At 36.5% G+C, this 17,563-nt stretch overlaps 1 protein-coding gene across 1 annotated transcript in view; it reads right to left on the reverse strand.

The window, feature by feature from the left end:
• Cacna2d1 (calcium voltage-gated channel auxiliary subunit alpha2delta 1) overlaps nt 1–17,563 on the reverse strand; it is a 433,805-nt gene that overhangs the window by 156,263 nt on the left and 259,979 nt on the right. Inside the window, exon 5 of the mRNA XM_052721408.1 lies at nt 16,722–16,763. Coding sequence (XP_052577368.1) covers nt 16,722–16,763 — 42 coding nt within the window. The remainder of the gene's footprint in view (nt 1–16,721; nt 16,764–17,563) is intronic.

A 17,563-nucleotide genomic window follows, 5' to 3' on the forward strand; every position in this document is an offset into this window, starting at 1 on the left:
TACTGGATTGCCTTAATACAAGGTCCTACCTCAACTTGATATGCCATGCTTTGTTGACACCCTTGGGAGACCTTCCCCTTTGTGAACAGAAACAGAGGAAGTGTGAATTGGCAGGTGATGGGGGTGTGGGAAGTGAAGATTGAAGGGAAACATTAGTCAGGATGTAAAATAAATGAATAAATTTAATTAATATAATAAAAATAAAAAGAACCTGAGACTAGATAGCCCAGGGATCTAGGGCAAAATCAAATAATATTGTTCTAAAATATATAGTGATAAAATAACTCCCAATGACATTCTGCTATACTCATAGATCAATGCCTTACTGAGCCCTCATGAGAGAGGTTTCTTCCAGCAGCATAAGGGAACAAATATAGAGACCAATGCTGTAAAATCATCCTTCTGTACAACAAATATGTGTTCATAAATATGATAGAATGCTCCTTTTATTACATTTAAGATACTGAAATTATTGTTCCTTATAATATTGAAACTCCAGTTTTACTTATATGATGACTGAAAAAAGATTATTTAAAATAGTATCATATATTAGTGATATAGTAATATAGGAATTAACTGACATTTTAAGGGACAGTGTGTGAAATGCCACATATTCTCACTAATACATCTGGATTTTTCAGATCATGTAAGAGATGAAACAGCATTTCTCTTCAGTATGTTCCCAAAGTATCTTATCTGAAATAAACAGACTTCCAAATGTGCAGGTCTGGACAGAGAAACTGAGCAAGTGAGTTCTAAAATATAATCAAATGTATTTTATAAAACACATAAGCAAAACACAAGATGTTCATGTCTTAGACTGCCCTTAGTTTAATTTAAATTATTAAATAATAATTAGGTCACTTAGAATCAGAAATGCATGTTGATGGCTGGGTAGGTCATTCAATTTTACAAGCAGAGTGCATTTGTATGTTAAATCTGGAAATGGACAATAATTCCATAGCAAATTACCCCTGCATATATACTATATTAAACTAAATATTCCAGTAAGAGATATTTGTAATGAAAGCTTGATTTTAAATGAGTTATTTTTGAATGTTAAGCTATACTTAGAGCAAACTATTTCAATATTTATCTGTCTTACCGAGGCTTTGCTGAAGAGAAGCTGAGTCATTTTACACAAGTGAGAATGGATGTGCTCTCACTCACAAGCCTGCTTGCAGTCCCACACTGTATTTATCCTAAGTGCTCTCTATTATTTTTGGGCTGTGCAAACTGAGAAAATCTAACTGGTATTGAATAAAAGCAGCTTACTCTGACCCTCTGGAAATGTATCCAGTCAATATTTGTATTTCACTGCTGAAGGAGTTAATCAAACGAGTTCGTGTGTGAGGAAACACACTCTACAATAACCAGATGCTACACAGCCTTGGATACAATTCAAAGAATGAAGGGGATCTATTTTAGAACTTTCATTTCTATAGCTGTTTCATAGACTGTATTTACAATGCTGCATTGTAATAGTTTATTATAGACAGTCCAGATTTTGGAATTCTTGAATGTTTCAATGATATTCCTAGTCTAAAGTGATATTCTTCTATATAATATGCTTCATAGTCTCAAATTAGTAATTGTTAAAGTAGTATTTACTTTATTTAAAATGAACTGAACATGCAAATATATTGGCATATGGTGACAATGTAATGGATTTAAAAATTAGTTTCTTCATCAACCACTACCTCATCGTTGGAATTCATGCACCTGAGGCTGATCTCTAGATAAAGATGGTTGCGAGGAATGGATTCTGGGGAGCAGAGCCTCCTTTTTGTAAGCTAAATGGGCGAGTCAGAGTGAAGACTTGAGGCTGCAGCAGGCCACATCCAGTGAAGGACTGGTCAAAGAGAAATGTTTGGAAATTCCATCGAGCCCGAGGTATTTCATTCAGGTTGTACAGCCAGGGTGATATTAAACAATGACTGTAGCGCAGTGGCCATGAGAACACAGTGGTGGTGTTTTCTCCTGGAGATGCTAAGACTTATAGACCTATCTACTAGATGAAAAGATGTAGCAGGTAAGTATGTATTGGGATACAATGAACAAATACACAGTAAGGATTTAAATAATACTAATAATTAAAAATTCATTTTATTGAATCATAAGAAAAAAATAAAAATTATATTAACAGTTATATTACCTTCATAAAAATATTTGAGTTTATCTATTCATATTAGACATAGCAACATGCTCTTATCTATGAAATAAAAAGATTTCTTCTGTTTTTTTTTCACACAATTACAATGCTATAACTCCTTAGAATTACATTGTGAAAATCTAAAACATCAATTGTTGAGAAAAAAAATTCTTCAACCTGAGAATACTTTGAAAGTAACATGAAAAGTATATGTATGGCTGGAGATGGTTCAGTAGTTAGGTCCACATACTGTGCTTACACAGGACCCAAGTAAGTTCCCAGTACCCACATCTGGTGGCTCACACCCACCTGGGACTTCAGCTTCAGGGGATCTGATGCCCTCTTCTGGCCTGTGTAGGAACCTGCACACAGACTCACATAATTAAAATAAATAAAATTTAAAAGGGAAAACTGAATCTTTAATTCAACTTTCTAAATTACAGTCAATAGATGGGTGTGGTGGTACACAGTTAATCTCAGCACTCAGGAGGCAGAGGCAGGTGGACTTCAGAGTTTTAGACCAGCCTGGTCAACAGAGTGAGTCCAGGACAGTCAGAGAAACACAGAGAAACCCTGTCTCAAAAACAAAACAACAACAAAAGGGGCACTGTGAAGCTGCCGTATACTCATCTTCTCCACTTTTTATATTTAAAAGTGAAGAACATGAGGTGAACAAATTTGGAAAATTTAGGGAACTAGAAGGAGCTGAAATTTTATACTAACACAAAGAGAAAAGAAATTTTCTTTAAAAATCACTCTAGGGGTTATTAAAGCAAAAAATATACATTTTCTAAAGTGACAAAGATAAGTATGGACATTAGACAAGTAAGTATGAATAAAAGTAGAAAGGTCTACTATGCCCTTCAGTCTCGGTTTACTATATTAGATTTTAGAGGTAAATTAAATTTCCCATATAAAAGGTACTGGTATAAGTGATGACTACATAACAATCATAATCATAACAGAATTCCAGAATATTCTTGATGGGAAAATGCTGCGTTTTTTCATACGCAGGGAGGATGAATGCCCTGACAGCACAGTGTAAGCAGGCTCCCAAGAGCCACAAACAGGTGAAGATGATGGAGATGAAGGCCTGGGCACATCTAAATTCCACATGTTCACAATCTTAACTGGCCAACACTGTACAGTGTTGTACGCTCACTAAAGTGCACACTTCTATATGTTGAACCTAAATCTACCACTTATATTGAGGGGAGGAGCAGGTGATTGCGGAGCCACTAAAGGTTCAAGGGTGCACTCCCTCCGTGGGAATGGGAACTGCTGACACCTGTGTGCATTAGATGTGCATTTAACCATTTGACTACTAAGACATGTAACTAATAATGACCTCTCTGATAGGCTGCGGTCATAGCTCACCACAGTGCACATTCATAGCTTATGCAAGACTATTGGAGGATACAGGCTCAAACCCAGCACTGCACTCTCAATAAATCAAAATCAATATACATTTTATAGAACATATTAAAAATAAAACAACAAATATGTTCATAAATAATCTTAAAAATAACAATGTGTAGTTTCTAGAAAAACTGTGAAATGGAAAAAAAAAAAGGTGATTATACTCACTTTTTATCCAGTAAATCCTCAAGTGGCTAATTTACTGTTTGCCTGCCTAAATAGTAAGTAGCCATGGACACCACCCGCACTGGGAGTAATAAAGATCAGACAGTAGAAACACATGCAAAGTGGAATAGGCTTTGGATTATAAGTATTTTATTTACTGAAAGATTAACCTAAAATTTATCAACAATAGAATTACCTTCATAGGACATATTAGAATTAAAAAAGGGACAAAAATGGCAGATATTATAATTTTTTTTTCTGAGCCAAGGTTTCTCTGTGTAGCCTTGAGTGTCCTGGATCTCATTCTGTAGACCAGGCTGAACATGAACTCACAGAGATCCACCTGCATCTGCCTCCTGAGTGCTGGGATTAAAGGTTTGCACCACCAACACTCAGCAATCTAAAGTGTCTTCAGAGCTTAAAAAAAAATTTGTATTGCATTTATTTAATATCCAGTTTGTGTGTATGTGTGTGTGTATGTAGTATGTGTATGTGTGCTCTGTGTATGTTTGTATGTGTATGTGTGTGTGTGTGTGTGTGTGTGTACATATGTATGTACAGTGTATTTGTGTGTGTACTTGTATATGTGTGTGTATGTTGCGGGTAGGTGTGTGTATGTGCATTTACACTGTGGTGTGTGTGTGTGTGTGTGTGTGTGTGTGTGTGTGTGTGTGTGTATGTGTGATGTGTATGGCACAGTGCATCTGTGGAAGTCAGGACAACTTAGAGGAATCAGTTCCCTCTTTCCACAGTGTTGGACCTGATAATCAATCACAGGTTGACAGGTTGCTAAGCTTGGCATTAAGCACCTTACCCAGTGAGCCATCTCCTGGGCACAGTCTTCATAATTTTAACTTAATAAAATCTTGTTATTTACAACAACATGGATGGAACTGAAGATCACTATATTAAGTGAAATAAGGCAAGTAAAACAGTAATATTCTTACATTTTGATTCTTACATGGAATCTGAAAGTACTGATTTTGAAGAACTCCAGAATGGAGTGGTGGCTGCCCAGAACTTGTGAAAGTATGTGGTTCTGGAAGAGGTTGATTCGTGCGTTCCTCCTACAGTTAGCTCTGGCATGCTCCTACACTGTAGAGAGACTAGACTTGAAGATAAAGAGTCATGTGTTTTTAAATGTTAGGACAAAAGATATTTAAAGTCTTGACAATGAAGAAAGTCTGATGCAGTACTTTCAGCCTGGTTAAAATATTACACAGTATACACAGGAATTGAAACAGTAAATGCTATCCATTTAATCTGTATATTTAAATTTGTTTTGTATATTAGTTAATCAAGTATTTCTAAAGAGAACAAAATGTTTATTTCTTGATAAACATGGATCATGCCCGGGTCTCAGTAACTCTACATCAGGCATTAGAAATCATCTGTGGCAAACATTCTCTTCATTCTGTAATTCAATTGAACATAATGGAAAGTCCCTTTTAAGATGTTGTAATTGAAATGGATGTTAAATTTCAGAAAATAAAGTTTGCTTCACTGCAGAAAAACAGACGGTAAAAATCCTGATGTGCAGCAGCTCCCTCACAGGAACCCTCCCTCACTCCCAAGGCACCAATGCGTCCACCACCAAGGAGTGACCCATGGCACAGCAGCACGAGATCCAGAGCTGTCACAAGGGCATGACCCTGAATGAGGGCCTTAAAGCTCAGCCATTTAGCTTTCTCTAGCTGAAAACATTAAAATAGCAATAATTTGTTCTATTTAGTATTGCTTTGAACCTCAGGTGATGCATGGCACATAAAGAATATACCACGTATTATTATAATCCACTCTAAACACACTGTAGCCAGTGCAGTGAGATCACTTATTTTTGATCAACAACAACAACTTCCAGGAAAAGGAATAATTCATTTCTTACACAGAAGCAACTAACATTTTTTTCTACATGTTCTAACTGAGGATTCTGCATTTGCCAAATAAGGACTTCATGCTATAAGTTATTAGTACAAAAATGTCAGAAAATAAGCCCAGAGTCTTATTACTTAAAAAAAATAATTATAACAGATTCTATTACTGTATGAAGTCTAAATCCTTACCACCTCATTCTAGAATCAGATCTATTTCTACAAAATTAAATCATGAAACATTAGCCTTCTAAAGAGACTTTATATAAAATGCCACACTAGAATTAGTTTTAAAGCAGACAAGACTACCTAGAAGAACACAAATGAATATGCAAGGGAGCTCTGCAGAGTAGCTAAATGCCCCAGACAGGTCAACATTTTTAAATGATCAATACAATAAAGTGAAGCAAATGAATCAATTCCACTTAATGAGATGAGATAGCTAGGTTACGTGCTTATTTCATTTAGACTGTAGTTAGAGACAGAGCTCAGAAGAGGTGAGAGGGTTTGGAAGGCTCCAATTCAGGAAACAGTGCAAGCTAGGAGCACAGCTCAGGCCACTGGGCAATCTGTGCACAACAGCTCAGGCCACTGGGTAATCTGTGCACAACAGCTCAGGCCACTGGGTAATCTGTGCACAACAGCTCAGGCCACTGGGTAATCTGTGCACAACAGCTCAGGCCACTGGGTAATCTGTGCACAACAGCTCAGGCCACTGGGTAATCTGTGCACAACAGCTCAGGCCACTGGGTAATCTGAGCACAACAACTCAGGCCACTGGGTAATCTGTGCACAACAGCTCAGGCCACTGGGTAATCTGTGCACAACAGCTCAGGCCACTGGGTAATCTGTGCACAACAGCTCAGGCCACTGGGTAATCTGCTCCCACTGATTTTCAGGGAATTTGAAGACTTATTGGGATGTCTCTAAAGATCAAATTAGGAGTCTTAGTAAATGTCAGCTTTACAGAGAACCTGACAAACACACACACACACACACACACACACACACACACACACACACACACACTCCTTTTGGTGATAAAAAATTATGTCACCAATCTAAAGTTTATTGTGATTATCATCCATACTGTTTTAAAACTACACATATTAATGTTTCTGAATTGCACAATATAAACCACAGATGTCCCACACTGGTTACCTCACCCGTGTTGTGTTACTGACACCTTCACTTTACAGAACAAATGACCGAAAAGAAGATGTCACATGACTTTGACAGTATCCGTCAGCTAGGAAAGGGCAGGGCAGTGATTGACACCTGGGGAAAGGTGCCTAAAAAACTTTCACCTCACTATCACAGTGTGTATAGCAATTTTTCGTGCATGTCTTCTTGCTTAAAGAAGCAAACGGAGTTACATTTCAAAATTTTAGGAATACAAGTCATATTCTTATTTTCAAAATTTTAAGAAAAACAGAAGGTGAAGCAATTTCAAAGATTCATCAATCTATTCTTTCTAAATATTTAAAATATTTTCCTAACAAAAGTCATATATGCATTATTTACAGTGAAATAATACTCATTAACATAGCTTCTTTGGTAAAAAACCCCAACTACTGCTTATTCTAACGATGCTCAAAAACAGGCAGAACTCTTGTTTGGGTGGAGAAATATAACAAACCTGAGTACACATTTCATTCACAAAGAATTATGGAAGCTTAGCTTATCAATCTAGACTTGAAGTAAAAAATCCTAAACCCTACATGCCTCATAATTACAGTCAAATATACTAACTGTGTTTCTTACTCCCCATGGAACCTCGACACAAAGGAAACTACACCATCTGGCTGGATGCCATCGTTCCTGTGGACCAATGAGAGGAAGGGCAGATGATGGGGCAGATGGGCTACCTTGAACTCTGGAGCCCGTCATGTCAGATGAGCAAAAAGAACAAACATTTACCTTAAAGATCAATGAGAGAAAAAAAAAAAACATAAAATCTGGTTTTTCTTCTCTTCGCTCGGTTTTGCTTGCCCCAAGTGAATAAATCCAACACTTTCTTTGACCTCATGGTTGTGAGTAATTTTTCCCCCTCTACTTGGCCAAAGCTACATCTCTTTAAAACTAGTGGACCTTCAGGCCGGGCGGTGGTGGTGCACGCCTTTAATCCCAGCACTTGGGAGGCAGAGGCAGGCAGATCTCTATGAGTTCGAGGCCAGCCTGGGCTACCAAGTGAGTTCCAGAAAAGACACAAAGCTACACAGAGAAACACTGTCTCGAAAAACCAAAAAAACAAAAAACAAAAACAAAAACAACTAGTGGACCTTCACAAACACTCTTGAAATAAGACTACTATTTGACAAACAGGTTCAATAAGCATCACTTCAACAAATACTCTTGAGTCTATCTATAGAAGTGAGGTCTGAAGTGTGTTTCTTAAGACAAGGCATTTTTCATAAAGTCATCAATGAGTTACAAGTTCCCAGAAACCCTGAGGAAGGAAGACCACTTGCTCCCTAGAAAATGGATTTGTTAGGTGAACCTACGTTTTAAAAGAATACATAGTGTTTGATTGGAAAAAATATAGCACTTTGTGATTAGCTAACCAGAGAAGCAAATATGTCAACATACAATGGAACGATTTAATTACATGTGGTCAGATGGTCCTATTTCCAGTAAGGTTATGAACCTTATACATCTATGAGAATTATAATTTGTCAAACAATTAAATTGAGTAGTGTAGATGTAACCAACCTTCTTATTAAATAAGAAACACAGAACCAATGCAAAGAAGAAAACCAAGAGGTCAGAGCTAAGAGCTAAAACCTTACCCTTCCTCCTGCAGTGGTCCTACCTCTCCGAACCAGAGCTACCCCTGTGTTAAAGTCTTTATATAGAGTTCCTGTCCTGCCTTCTCATTGGTTGTAAACCCAACCACATGACCGCCTCCTCACGGCCTGTCTGTATAGGCCTCCAGGTTTTCCATGATTGGTATTGAGATTAAAGGCATGTGTATCCAATAATGGCTGTATCCCTGAACACACAGAGACTTACCCAGCTCTGCCTACCAAGTGCTGGGATTACGAGCGTACGCCACCACTGCCCTGCTTTCCTATGGCTTGCTAATAGCTCTGACCCCCGGACAACTTTATTTATTAACATACAAATAACATTTTAATACAAATAAAATATCACCATAGAGTAGTACTTTCATTTCTGTTTCAAGCCATGACTCTAAGCATATTCTACAATCCATGCTGGACATCAGCTCTATACCTATTTTGGACACTGCTTCCTTAAAAGTCTGGCTATCAGTAGGTATTTATTTTATAGCTACCAGGTAAGTGTAAATATCATTGAAATTGAGGAGCAAAGATGGTATAAAATGTCATTTATTATCTGCAGACAGAATCCTTGAAGGGTTTCCACAGGACTCTGCACAAACTGACTCTTTCAGAGAGGTTCGAGAAAGGGTACATTCTAAATCAACAGCTGATCACCTTACATACTTGTTTTGCTTTGAGGGAGGCCATGAATCATCATCATCATAATGAACATAGCAATGGCCTGTACTTGAGCATATCAATCATATGAGTGTGGTGACATGCCAGCATGTCACATGTTGAAGAAACAGAAATGAGAGAGTAAATTTAATCATGATTCCAATGAGAAACTGAACTCATGGCCTTTCTATGATTTATTTCTTTTATGAAAGCTACCCCTACATTTCCAGCCACTCATCACCTAATACTCTCCAACTCCATATATTCCTTGCTCCATTATATGCTGGTGTTCTAGGATTTCTCTTCTATTTAAGCCTTTTTTAAAGTGCTTCTTCTACATTGTTTAGATGTGTGAAGCATGTTGAGGCTAAGATAATAGGACACAGGTAGGGAGACTGTGGCAAGCTGAAGGACACGTCATATGGAAAGGTAGTCTAACTGTTTTTAACACTGCTGAAGCTCATCAAATTAAATACTTTGTTGAATCCAGACCTGTAATAGACATGTAGTTTCACACTTGTTAGGAAATTTCAGCCACTTATTTTCAAATTTGACATATAAGCTAAACATAAAACTCTATTCTAAGCCATTCTCCTAAGCAACCAAACTAAACATTTAACTGTCTACTAGAGATCTCCTATTGGATGTCCTTGAGCAAGGTTTTGCTATAAATGTTCTTGACTTTTTAAAACCCTTAGTCTGAAGCATTGTAGGCCACCCACATCCACAACTGTATAAGATTTCACTATAGACCTAATTGCTGCCTCCCATTAAATCTGATGACTCTCTACTCCCTATGCCTTGGCTTAGTCTTTGTTGACATCTTAACTATCCTTCTAATGAAATTTCTCCTCTTTAACCATTTGCAACTATTTCTCTAGTTCATCAAGTGCATCAGACATGAGTAATTCACGTTGCTAAATTTGTTAATTCTTCTGATGATAAATTCTTCATGGCAGTTTTGCTTTATGATTTTGGGTATGCTTTTTATACACGTGGATCTTTCTCTGCAGAGACTAACAATGTATTTAATGTTGCTTTCCTTTCTTACCTGAGAAAGATAAAGTAACTCCATCTCAAAGACTAATATCTGTGTCTTCATTACTGTGGTATTTCTCCTCAACTGAACTTTTCAGTTTTTCCCATTGACTGTCCTCTAAGTTACTAGATTTTTTTTAATGGAAGACCTGTCTTATTTTAGAAATAGGAAAAGGCTCAGAGGATAGGTTGTATCTTTGTTTCCTTCCAAGCCATCATATTGTAACTAAAGGGAAGAGAATGACAAAATATTTGTAGTTTTTGGTCAAGAGACAGTCACAAAGGTCAAGTACTTTTTTATTTAAAATTTAATCCTTCAAAATACAGTAACTACTATAGATCTAGGGTGAGATGTGGGTAGTAAAAAAATGGGCTCTTTAAGAATGGAATTAGGCTCTTTTCTGTTTCCTGGCTGCTCTGCTCCTGCCATCTTTCTGTCTCTCCAGGCCTGGTTTCTTTCTAATAAAGCTCTTTCTGACTCTGCTAAAAAAAAAAAGAATGGAATTAGGTGTGGAGAACAGAAAGAGGAAAAAGCTTAGACCACATGTGCAATATTGTTCTCTTAAGTCTTTTCATAGTTATATAAAATGAGATTTAAGCTTAGATTCAGTGACTTGCTGGAGAAAGAAGAACCTTTCATAGGTGACTATATTGTGCTGTACTTTATCAGAACTACATCAGCAGTTTTAACCACACAAATCTGCCCTCTTGGAAATAATGCTTTGAGATGAAACCCAAAGGAATCATTTGCAAAACTTGGTGGTACCTCCAAGAAGAAAGCCATTTCAATACCATAAGTTGTCTTCTTATCAGATTCTAGAAAGATTCATGCATGGTCATGACTGCCAAACTCAACTATAAATATATATGTATTAGGAATATTTATGTATTCATAATATGCTGTACGATTAAAAGCCTATTTATGATAGTTATGATTACTTAAGTAACTTGTACATGTATTTGAGATCAATGTCTAACCAAAGATGAATGACTTAGGGTAAGAAAGGAAATGAATGATAGTGTATGGGAAATTGAGAATACGGCCACTATGTTGCTACTCATGGAATCTGAAAAACACATGATCTAACACAGAACTAGGAAGAAAGTTTAAAAATAGCAACTAGTGGTTCAGAGTTTATAATTATTCAGTCTTACAATTAAACATTACCTTTTGGCTATTTTTATCACTATTGAAATACACAGAGAACAATTTAAATGTGATAGTACTTTCTTTCTTTCTTTCTTAAAGGGAATAAGAGATTATGTTGCCCTAAATTCCATGTTCCAATGTAGAAGCTGTTTCATAGGATTTTTATAGATGTATAGAACAAAGAGAGCCATAAATTAAGTCAACTTTAAAATACATTGACGGTAACATCACAGAGACAGGTACATCAAGATGGGGGAATGCTGTCTTTACAATTGTTGCTGCCTTTTAAGCCACTGTTTGTTAATCAGCAACTGAAACTCTGCTGCTACCAGGAGCAGTTCCCTGCAAGGGCCGCAGCCTGAGGGGATTCTGTTCCCTCAGGCACCGACTCCTTCAAAGCTACCAAAGGAATTTATGGGTTCAGAGGCTAATTACTTTATCTTGATCTAGTTTTAGTGTCTGGAACAGCCATTCTCTGCCCCATTCGTATCTGAACTAACACCTTGTGATATTAAAACAACAATAAACAGAACAAAACAAAAACCAAACCACCACCAACAGAAAACTCACAGAAGCTGTTAACACTGAACACTAGCTTCCACCAATCCAAGAGCTAAGAATATCATCAGATAACATCTTGGGCCTATAGAAAAGTTTCCTCTGCTGTAGAATATTATTTTAATGTGTGTTACTTTTGTTTTTGCTCTGGAATGTTTGTTTAATGATGTAAAGATGTGTTACATTTGTTTGATTAAATAAAATTCACTTATAGTCAGGAGGCTGAGTCTGCAACTAGCTGACAGAAAGTAATAGGGAGGAGAGAAGGGCTTTTAAGCATGGGCTGAGAAAAGGACAGGGGCTTTTGGGGAGATGTGAACAAGAAGAGGGGGTAAGTGAATTGCTATTCAGCGTCCCTGAGGAGCAGAATTCCACCCCAACCTTTGAATCTTGAGTTCTACAGAGGGGCAGAGATTTTGATAGCAGTTTCTTAACTTAGCATCCTAATTAGTTCTACTGATGTGAGACAGTGATTCATAAAATGACAGTCTGACATCTTAGACAGAGAACAGTAATGGCGAGCCAAATACATACTAAAACAATGTGTGGCCATTATGATTTGTGAGCATTTTATACATATATATCAAATCATACATATGTAATCATGAATGGAGCAGCCCATTAAATCACCTATGCTGCAAAACATTTTGTGAAAGTGAATAAAATATATCGTCTATATAAGTCCAACTTCGTTAGACAAATAAAAGTCTATGGGGCAAAATAAAACAATGCAACGCTTTAAAATCCTAAAATAGATTACGAAAGTGTAGTATTTACCAACATTTATTATCTTTTCTGAAAAATTGTGTCAATTGTAGAAACCAATTTAGTAATAGAAATCAAAACACATGAATTGTAAAGGATTAGATGATAGATTTATTTTTATTATTATTATTATTATTATTATTATTATTATTATTATTATTATCATTGGGTTTTAGAGACAGGGTTTCTCTGTGTATCCCTGGATGTCCTGGAACTCTCTCTGTAGACCAGGCTAGCTTCAAACTCACAGAGATCCGCCTGCCTCTGCTTCCTAAGGGCTGAGATTAAAGGCACGTGCTACCACCACCCAGCGAGAATAGATAATGTCATATCCATTTCTTGTAAAAAGCGATTTTTTTCATCCAGGTTAAATATTCAACTACATTTAAATTATAAAAGATAAGCAGGTGGAATGTTGCCACCAACTTTAATACACTGAGAAAAGCAACTGGAGACATGTAGAGAAACTACTGTCTCCTAATTACTGCTCTCCTTTGTTTTGCTTAAATAGACAACTTTGATATTTTCTTGAGATATGCCCATCTGAGGGGAAAAAGTTAAGTTCTGCGTCCCCTCGCTATGAAGCTGTGCACTTTATTATAGGCTGCAAACAATGAATGAACAAAGAAGTGATAAGTGCAACCTTCATAACAGGCTCTGTAGGGGAAAGGGATTTCCTCTAATGCCACCACCTGCTTTCTGTGGAGAGAGAGAGACAGAGAGACAGAGAGACAGAGACAGAGAGACAGAGAGACAGAGCAAGAGAGACTGAGCAAGAGAGACTGAGATTGAGACCATGAAGAACTAACAGCAAAATATGATCCTGGAGAGTCTAAAGAGTAACTACGAGTTCCCACACTATCCCTGGTATCCAGAAAGAGAATAATCAAAATACTTTTCAGGTATTTAATTATCTTGTCATAATTCCTCATAAATTCTAAAAAAAAATTACATGAAATATTTCAAATCAACTATACCTGGTTATATAGAAGGATCATTGATGGTTCAATTAAAGTTAAAATTTAACACAAAATTGTATCAGCTATATTATTTCTCTTTTTTTTTTTTTTTTTGGTTTTTCGAGACAGGGTTTCTCTGTGTAGCTTTGCGCCTTTCCTGGAACTCACTTTGGTATATTATTTCTCAAAATCCTTCTGTAAGTAACTTAATGTCTTTGCAACAACTCCTCCAAATTATAATTTTGACTAATTATATTATTGTTTTGAGTAGGAATTAGATGTACAGCATCAGTTTTGATTACATAAACATTTAGGTGCAATGAAAATATTTTCTCAAATACTTAGTAGAATTTTTCACACACTTCTCTAATTTTTTGTTTGTTTTATTTTTAATTACATGTATTTGCAAGTGTGTGTGCAAGCACTTCAGTCATTGACTCAGCTTCCCAGCCAAAGCTCTGGAACTTTAACAGGATGCAATAACCTCTGGGTAACTAGAATTTCAAGGCTTGTCTGAGCAGGACCTGGTTTCTGAATCCTATTATTTTCTTTATACTATATAACATTCTCTGCCAATGTGTACATAAAGAAAGAGATAATATCTCTCCAAATACTTAATAGTAGTTTCTGAATTTTAAACTTAAATATTGATTTTTTGATATCCCTAAACTTTTAATTAAATTTGCTGAAGTCCGTCTTAGCAATGCACCATTTTATAGGAATAATTAAAACACATAATTGCTGTGGAATAATCCTTCTGTACACTGTGAACATGTATTACTCGCCTTGGTTAATAAAGAGTTGACTGTCCTACAGCTGGGCAGAAAGAGATTAGGCGGGAGAGCCAGACTAGGAGGATGCTGGGAAGAAGGAGGGCAGAGTCAGGGAATCACCAGGAGACAAAGAGGGAGCAAGACATGATGGAGAGCAGGTAAAGCCAAGTGACAATACACAGATTAAAAGAAATGGATTAATTTAAGTTATAAGAGCTAGTTAAAGAGAAGCCTAAGTGATCAGCTGATCACTTAAAATTAATATTGAGTCTCCGTGTCAGTTATTTGGGAACTGGTGGGCAGGAAAGAAAAGTCTTCCTATACATAACATTATGATTCGCTTATTTTGGTTGTGATGAAGCAGCAGAAAATACAGATCTGTCAGTAACTCCGCTTCCATGGATTCGTTTCTCTATTACAGAGGGTTTTTTCAATACTGAAACAGGAGAAATAAATAACATCAAATGTATTTTTTCAATATTTGAGAGACCGGCTCGGCATGTCACTTATGAAGAAAGCATTGGCTGTGCTTTCAGTATTCTACATTCAAAACTCATGCCTATTTCTCCACTCGTGACTGGCGAACAGTTTACCCTTGAAGTACTGTGATGGAAAACGGGTCAGTACTCACTAAAACTCAGTTTCACACTTCTGACTGTGTGCTTCATTTCCATGTAAGACAAAAGAAAATCTGTGACTAACAAGTAAATATAACTAAGCAAAACTGCTTTGCTTGACAGAAAATGTAATTGCTTGTATAAGTGTTAGAACCAAATATTTATTTGCTATATTTAGTGACATCTTCACAAAGTAACGCTCTAGGAGATAAAAGTTATAAAATCAGTGTCAGTGTTTCATGAATTAAATGTTTATTAATAGATACAATTAGTATACTATCAAGAAAATTGATGATGAATTTGTATATTTTTTCAGTCTTTGAGATTATAATTACAGTGTCTTACCCTTCACTTTCATCTCCAAAGCCTACCATGAACCTACCTAGCGCTTCCTCAAATCCGTAGCCAAATTATTTTCAAATAACAAATACTAATTCTAATTCTGTGATTGACATATTGTGCACCCCAATAAACTTATCTGGGGTCAGAGAACAGAACAGCCACTATATTAAACATAGAATTTAGACAGTGGTAGCACACACCCTTAATCCTAGCATTCCCGAGGCAGAGATCCCTCTGGATCTCTGTGAGTTCAAGGCCACACTGGAAACAGCGTCAGGCACAGTGACACACACCTTTAATTTCAGGAAGTGATGGCAGGAAGCAGAAAGGTATATAAGGTGTGAGGACCAGGAACTAGAGGCTTTTTAAGCTCTTAGGCTTTTGAGCAGCAGTTCAGCTGAGATCCATTCCAGTGAGGACTCAGAGGAAACAAGATCAGCTGAGGAGTTGGCCAGGTGAGGTTGGCTGTGGCTTGTTCTGTTTCTCTGATCTCTCAGTTTTTACCCCAATAGCTGGCACTGAGGTTTTTTTTATTAATAAAACCTTTTAAAATTTGTATTACATAATTCTAACTCTTATTCTGATACCGCTCAATAAACTGTGAAAAACATTTTTATTTATTGACAGACTGTCCTTAATACCCATTCTGCATCATTAAGATCACATGCACTCTCTTTAGAATAGGAAAGACATCACAAGCAAACCATGTATGTTAGAGAAAAGATTAGATCTTTATAAAGAAGCTTAGTGTGGAGATGGGGAGAAGGCCCAGCAGCTGGAAACACTTGGAGAGGACCTGGGTTTTGTTCTAAGCACCCACACGACAACTCACAAACATTTGTACCTCTAGTTCCAGGGGATCATATTCCATATTCAGACTTCTGTGGGAACTAGGCACACATATGGAGCACACACATACAGGCATACACACATACAGGCAAAACACTCTTACACAGAAAATAAAAAGAAAGAAAAAAACCACTTAGGTTTTCATCTATGAAAGAAAAAAATGTGTTTTTCACAGTGTTATTGTACAAATTAAGATAATTTGTGAAAGATGGTTAATAGGATATCAGAAATTTTAGTACTCAGTTAAATCTGTTATTTGAAGACATTAGTAGAGTTGTCCATTCTGGCAGTTGTAATGGATCAGTACAATATATATATTTTATATCATGTGCTCAACCTTGCAAAGGTAGCACACATATCTAAGCTACTGCAGCACACTGAGGAACACACAGGTGTGCTGGTTCAGAAACAGACAACTAGAAAGCCATTGCTAATACAGAAAGGCCAGTAAGCAGTCAGTACACATTAGATAAGCAAAACACCCATCATCGCCTCACCACATCTAACTAATGTTTTCCTTTTGCCATCTAACATTCTCTTTAAATGTGTCAAATCCAGTTTCAGCTAAGTAATAATTTAATGTAAAAAATTTTAATACTCACATCAAGATCATCCTTAGCATTGTAGTAGACAACTTCATTGCTCTAAAAAGAGAAAAGAATGTTGTGTTGATTATAGAGTATAAACAAGAAACACTGGACCTAACAACACACTTCAGACTATTTTAAGTAACAAGCGATACCGCTTTTTAAATTACATCCTATGAAACCCATAGACACCCTAACATTTTTAGAAACACTGAAGCAGCAAATCAGGACAACCAGAACAGCACATCTTGCAGCAGAAAGAATCCCAGTACAGGACTGAGAAACATCATCCACAGAAAAAAAATAAGGATTTCACAGCGAATGTATCCTTAGCATACCCAGATAAACACATGAATATGATAAAAAAAAAGAACACTATTAAAATTAGGAAAGACAATTTTTATATTAGTTTTAAAAGCTTTTAATCTTCATATATAACTTTCCACAATGTCGACAGTTGAAGACATAGTACATAATGTCAGAAATTTTTCATGAGATTTAAGTAGCGAAATTCAGATAGTAAAGAGTACCAAATTATATGTGTCAGATTATAGAACTATCAAGTTACATGTTAATATTATTTCTCACTGGGCAATGGTGGCACATGCCCTTAATCCCAGCACTTGGGAAGCAGAGGTAAGTGGATCTCTGTGAGTTCAAGGCTAGCCTGGTTTACAGAGCTAGTTCCAGGGCAGCCAGGGCTACACAAAGAAGCCTTGTATTAAAAAAAAAAAAAAACAGCAAAAAATTATTTATGCTATTCTTGTGATGTAGTAAATTAGTGTCTACATTTGAGCAAGAATAAACAATCAACAGTTTCTCTAAACATGATTTTGCTGAAATATACTGAAACGTGT

Source organism: Peromyscus californicus, unplaced genomic scaffold (genome assembly GCF_007827085.1).
Source record: "Peromyscus californicus insignis strain IS unplaced genomic scaffold, ASM782708v3 Scaffold_6__1_contigs__length_162567912, whole genome shotgun sequence".
NCBI lineage: Eukaryota > Metazoa > Chordata > Mammalia > Rodentia > Cricetidae > Peromyscus > Peromyscus californicus.